Source organism: Anabas testudineus, chromosome 11 (assembly GCF_900324465.2).
Source record: "Anabas testudineus chromosome 11, fAnaTes1.2, whole genome shotgun sequence".
In the NCBI taxonomy this organism is placed as follows: domain Eukaryota; kingdom Metazoa; phylum Chordata; class Actinopteri; order Anabantiformes; family Anabantidae; genus Anabas; species Anabas testudineus.
Genome location: NC_046620.1, coordinates 13,969,833 through 13,976,114, shown reverse-complemented (window position 1 = coordinate 13,976,114; position 6,282 = coordinate 13,969,833). Strand labels below are relative to the sequence as shown.

Sequence of the window (6,282 nt, the reverse complement as noted above, 5' to 3'; positions counted from 1 at the left end):
CTGAAAGCCAGCAGCCGGATGACAGGGTTAGGGAGGATGGAAGCTGCAGCAATAGGTGCAGCACACAGCAGCCTGAAAGCTCCATGCTCCAACATCATCAACTCTGGCTGAGAGCATGAAATATAATTCTGAAATAAATATCCACAAATAATGTTCAAAAATCATACAAAAAAAACGCACCCGTTTCAATAACATATTTCAACTTTTATTTTTCAGAAGTATCCAAACCCTGCAAAACCTAAACACTAAAAAAACCCAAACCAAACAGTGTGGTGCCCACGCTTTCTGAACAAAAACAATTCTACCAATACAATCAGATGTCTGTACACAGGAGGCCTAGAGGTCAATGCCCACATAAAACTACACAGAACTTAATCGAGCAAAAACAAAAAACTGTGATGTACGTCTTACACCAAATGCTAAGGCACTCCTAAAATTAAACTAAAGATACTAAGTGAACGTTCTGAAAAAATTGTGTAAAAATGTATTGCTCACCTACACGTCAGGAAACTTGAACAAAAACATGACCTGTGAATAGACTAAAACTGAAAACGCTGAAAAAAACAGCCTAAAGTGAACTACATACAGTGAACTTTGTCCCCAAACAGACGTAATAGAACACCTTACTGCATTAAATTGTCCTTCATTTTTAAAGTGAATTAAAACCATTTTCCATTTTTTTTTCCCAAATAAAAGTCAACAGATGGGAAATAAAACTGGTGCCGTGATTATTCTTGAGTGTGAAACTCTGGAACCAATGGAGAAACATCAGTCACAGGATGGGATGGTTTAGAAATGCTACACACAGACGATCAGAGTGCCCTGTAGAACTCCGGTCTGGTGTTTGGAGAAAAAAAAAACCTGATACTGAAGAGCTGCTATGTGTTACAAAGCTGCCTTTCATTTCCCATCTCAGTCGACACCCAGTTAAATAAAAAGAGCACAAAATAAATGTGAGCGTGTGGAATTAATAGAATGTAAGTACCCTTACGCTGTAGTAGCCAAGTTAATGAAAATTCGTAATCAGAGGAGCATTAGACCTAAACAGGAGATAAAGAAGCTTACTCCAAATCCTGAAAGAACCAACCAGATTGCATTCAAGAAATCGTTACTATACACATATATATATATATATAAACACACAAACACACACAGTTTTATATACAGAGAGCCCTTGCATAGACAAAAAAACCCAACCTAACAATCAGAAAAATAACTTCAAAAATAAATAATAAAACATAAAATATAAATAGGTACAAAGGGTGAGGTTAAAAGTATTCTCCACTTTTTTGAAGGGGAGGGGAAAACAAAAAATTAAGTGAGCCCATATATCAGCTGGTATGGTGAAGGTGCTCTGCACTTCCTGTGCAATTGTGATTCATGTGAGTTAAAAGCAGGTGACCGCAGGTCCACCCTACCAATTGTGGTCAAAGGTGACTGATCTAGCTAGTACATTTGAAGTGGAGAGCTCCTGCAGTCTCGTGTTAAAATGGGTCTCAAAACTGAGGGAATGGAGGAGAGGGCATGCTGAAAACAGTTTGAGAAGTTGGGTTGCTTACAGCCATCCACAACATGAGAATGTCATCCTGTCTGCTTTCTGACTCACTGTGGCCTGGTTTGGAGAGAGCAGAAAATAAGAAAATTAAGGATGAAGGTTTTCACCTTCAAATACTGTTAAAGTCTTTGATCCAATCTGAATTATGGGCTTTTGAAAACAGTTAGTTGTATAAAAACTATCTATTAAATTCCCAACATTTACAGTGAGTGTGTCCCTATAGTTAACAGAAAAATGAGAAAAATTACCACCACCAACAAAAACTTAATACTGTGATGCAAAACACACACAGAGATGTTGACCAATGGCTAAAAAAGGTAACCATGTGCAATGGAAGTGTAGTAGTTTCTTCTTGCAACAAAATACATCATGAATGACTGCACTGCTTAACCTCTTTTTCCATGTGAAAAGCTGGGCAATGCTGCAGAATCTATGTCCTCTATGTCAACCTAAAACCCTATGACTTGTTGTTGGGAGCAGTGTTTTACCTGGCAAGAGGCTCAGTAGCTGTGGACTACAGCACAGTCAGCATTGTCTGGACTCCACAGTCCACAAAGCTCTAGAAACAGATTACACAATATGCAATATTACACAATAAGCTTGCTGAGACACAAAGAGGTAAAGACAAATGAAAAACACTGCACATGTTACAAATTCCCAAGTACACAAAGGAACTTGGTACAGTGGGAAAAGAGACATATTCACTATTGAATCACAGTTCATTTTTCCAGTATCAACCATGGCCAGACAACGCCATCTAGTGGCATGGACATTTCAGTTCGTCTACAATTTGTTGCACAATTTAAAAAAGAAAAAAAAAAAAAAACATCATGGGGAATCAATGTGAACATTTTCATAAGAAACATACAATTAGGAAAATGAAACATTAAGGATTTTATAAAACATTATTTATAAAACATTAGCCAAAATTAAGCATATTCTTATAATTATTACAGTACAATGTTTTCAGCCCACTGTCCATTTAAAATTGTTTTGTGACAAGTGATTTGACTTTCTCCAAAACATCTACTCCTATTCCCATTTAATGCAGAGTCACCTGATTGACAGGCCGTGTCCTCTGGTCCGCCATCCAGTGAGGTGGAGTATACTGTGTATTGGGGGGAAGAGGGGTCAGCAGTCAAACAGGGGGCAACAGACAAACCCAGACTCACCTCCAAGTTGATTCTATCCTGAACCCTTCATTTGATATGCAGGATCGTGTGTGGTGCCTGTAAGACCTTGCATGAAATGCTTATGACTAATTGGTGTGTGGGTGGATGTGCAGGTACCTGGTAGGCATAGGCGTTCTGTGCATAGTTCATCGGCATCTGCGGGATCATGACCCCTCCGAAGTTGGAATAGGAGTATGGCTGCAAAGAGAGCGGGTAAAAAAATACAGTAAACCATGGTGCATTGAGGTGTGTGCTAAGATACAAACTACTAAACTGAAAAACAATAACTAAAGAAAGTGATTCACTTTAGAGTTCACACAAGAATTGTATTATTGTTCGAAATATTTTTGAGAGTTACCTAAATTACTTAACAGCTTATTAGCAATGACATTAATTTTGCCAGAGTTACTTTATTGTTTTATCCTTTTTAATAAACTGAAAGTAAATTGATAGACTGTTCTTTGCCTTGCACCTCTAGTCTGGGCTATAAAAGTAGACCAACTTTTCCTTTAGAGTTCATTTTGTTTTACAAAGTTTAAGTGACAGAACAGGAAGTCAGATGTGATAGCACAACTAATTACACACAATTGATTTACTTTGCTTGGCTCAAGATTGTTTTCTTCCATCTGCATGCCTAATCAGATCAGATTTCTGATAGCTTGTCAATGTGAGTGCTACCTGACTGTATGGGTTGCCTCCATTGAGGATGGGTGAAGGCTGAATCATCCCACCTCCCATAGGTGAGCAGCAAGTACAGTAAAAGTACTGGGTGGGACTCATCCAAGGACTTGGGCCAACCAGACGGGATGGCATGGACCCTGGACAATGATGGGGGGGCGGGGGGGAGCAAATAAACACACACCTATTACATGACAGTACAAAGTATATGTTTAATGGCAACATCAACTTCAAATTAGGTTCTTGTGAAATGTATCACAATACATACGAGAACTCCTTTCTTTCATGATGGCTGGGCCCAGCTTGAGTTTTCGGCCCTTAAAATTGATCTGTTGCTATAGCAAAAGATATACAAACAAGAAAAGTAAATATTACAATTAATTGTAAATTAAAATCAAAAGAAAAAAATTGACATAGTCTCACCTCAATGATTGACTGAATGTTGACATCATCATTGAAGTACACAAATCCATACCTGTTTAAAATATTCATAAAACAGATTACCTGACAACTGTAGAAAAAATATCAAACATATACTACTATTTAGAGAAATAAATTAATTAAATTAATGTCTCAAAACTGAAGCCACAAGACTGTATGACTCATGCAGAGTTTAAGTGTTCTTTTGTTTTGTTCTTTTTTCCCTTACTGGTTTTCTGATCTGTACTAAATGTTTTTAACATTAATAATGTTAAATAAAATAAAACATTAAAAAATGTTAATGGTAATAAAAACATCTAGTTTTTAAAATATCAGTTCTAGTAAAAAGGTCCTAATTATTGTGGTCACACTTTTGCACATACATCTGGGCATCTCTAAACAGTAAAACTCACCCTTTGCAGATTCCTCCACGGTATGTGATAATCTTTACTTCTTTAACAGAACCATATCTTGCAAAAAAGTCCCGCATTTCATTTTCATCCACCTGAAGAATAAAACTCATGTTACTTAAAAAAAAAAAAAATCAATACATAAAGGATTTCAGTGGCTATACTTGGACATCGTCCTTCCTTTGTGCTCTAGTATAAAAGCAAAGTAGTGTACTTTTGTAATGTTCACACTGTACTGTTAAAGTAGACCAGAACAGTTGTTTCAAAAATGTTTCACCCATTTGTGTACATAATATTGGGCATTAAGACACACAGTGTCAAATTGAATAAAAGCCCAAACTATAGGCTGTACATTGCTGTGGCCCTGTATTCCAACCTGAGTAGTGGGTACTATTGGCACTTCTCCTCACCCCATCTATTATTTAGGGAACAGTGCAAATGCCCAAGATAATTGCTGCTTTAAGGAACAATTAGCAATCTATCAAGAAAATGAAAACTGCTTTTACTTTACCAGTGCACATTCCTACTTAAACAGAGCTCAGTCATAGCCTGGAAATGTGAATGTGTTCATTGCAAGAAAATAATACATATTATAAACTATATTCCTCATTTTTAATTGGAGGTGTAAATGTATGATATGAAATGATTCAGATGTTACCTTCATGTCAATCCCACCGACAAAGAGGGCGTTGGGAGTCAGTTTGCCCTCAGGCAGAATGTATCCATTGGACAACTTCAGGGAGGGTGAAGTCTGGTTGCTGGTCCTGGGCTTGTGGATATCCTTAAAATACAACGTTTGAATTATTGAGTTGCATAACATACAAATACTATAGTCTGTAACTGTGTACTTCTTCTCAAGATAAACATTAATCCTGTTTCAGTAACGTTACAATTTTTCTACGAAGTCATGAGTTAAGCCTTAAAAGACATGCTTAAACTTAAAGTAGTCTCGTTACTTTAATTTACTTTTGCGACTAAGGTTAAGCATGGTGCACAACATTTCGGCAAAAATTAATCTGCATGACATGCATGATCTGACATGCCAACAAAATTCGGACTCGGTCTAAAACTAATTCAAGCTAACTTTTTTTTTCTCTCCAACGTGGAGCGGCTGCAAAGGTCATAAATAGTCCGCGCTAAACTTCGGTGGTAAGTTATTAGCATTAACTCGCTGGTTTGTTACAAATGCTAATGTCACAATTAATACAACCGTGTTAGCTCCATCTAATAGTAGCTACAGGAGGCTAGTGCGCCTTTTTCATTTCTGCAGCCAAAGGTCGCTAATTACCTAACGTTAGCTAGCTAAAACTGTTAGCACAGTTAGCGCGCACACAAAAGTTACAAAAGTCTCCAACTACGTAAAGCGCTCATATGGCTAGACTTGTAACAATATTTAATTGTGCATGGAAACGGGCCACTAAAACTTACCATATCTAAAATATTTAAAACTCATAAATTAGCCAGACACAGTCTAAAGAAAGCCGCCACGCTCGCTCTGCCCGACAACAGTCACCGCACATCCGCCAAAACCACGCCCAGTGCACATGACCGCTGTAGCATCCTATCACACTTAACATATGTCAGTCAAACAAGTTTAATTCTGACCGATGTTGACTTGGAACTTGTAACAAACGCTCATATATATAACGATTTATGCGGATATTTCACAATACTTGCATAAGTCGTACATTATCCCGAGGGATTTTTTTATATCACTAAAACGCTAATCAGACCAGAGCAGTGCCCTCGTAACTATGACTGAGTGTAGTTGACTACTAAATAAGCGCGTAAACAAATAATAATAATAATAATATATCAATGTAGTTAAAAGTGAAGTTGGCACGCAAATATATATTGGATCACAGGCCCTTGAGGATCTCAGCATCTGTTTCACTCTACCTCCTCTGATATGACTTCACTTATGCAATTCAAAAACCCAAATGACATTAAATGTGCGACTGGTAGCTAGCAGTCAGAAATGAATAACACCCAATTTTTTAAGAATAATCCAGTATTTTAAATACTGCGTAACCCTTGCTTAATTGTT

General features: G+C 37.3%; 1 protein-coding gene across 2 annotated transcripts; it reads right to left on the bottom strand.

The window, feature by feature from the left end:
• Nucleotides 1–205: 205 nt before the first annotated feature.
• dazl (deleted in azoospermia-like) lies at nt 206–5,774 on the bottom strand. Of its 2 annotated transcripts, XM_026347734.1 has the most exons (10): nt 5,664–5,774; nt 4,894–5,016; nt 4,239–4,330; nt 3,829–3,880; nt 3,674–3,740; nt 3,406–3,545; nt 2,845–2,925; nt 2,613–2,663; nt 2,044–2,114; nt 206–1,612 (listed from the first exon to the last, which is right to left on the bottom strand). In XM_026347734.1, exons 1-9 carry the CDS (start codon nt 5,664–5,666, stop codon nt 2,070–2,072), a joined length of 654 nt encoding a protein of 217 aa, XP_026203519.1. In that variant the 5' UTR covers nt 5,667–5,774; the 3' UTR covers nt 206–1,612; nt 2,044–2,069. The 2 variants fall into 2 exon arrangements, with proteins under 2 accessions (XP_026203519.1, XP_026203520.1); XM_026347735.1 differs by lacking the exon at nt 2,613–2,663.
• Between the last annotated feature and the right edge of the window lie 508 nt (nt 5,775–6,282).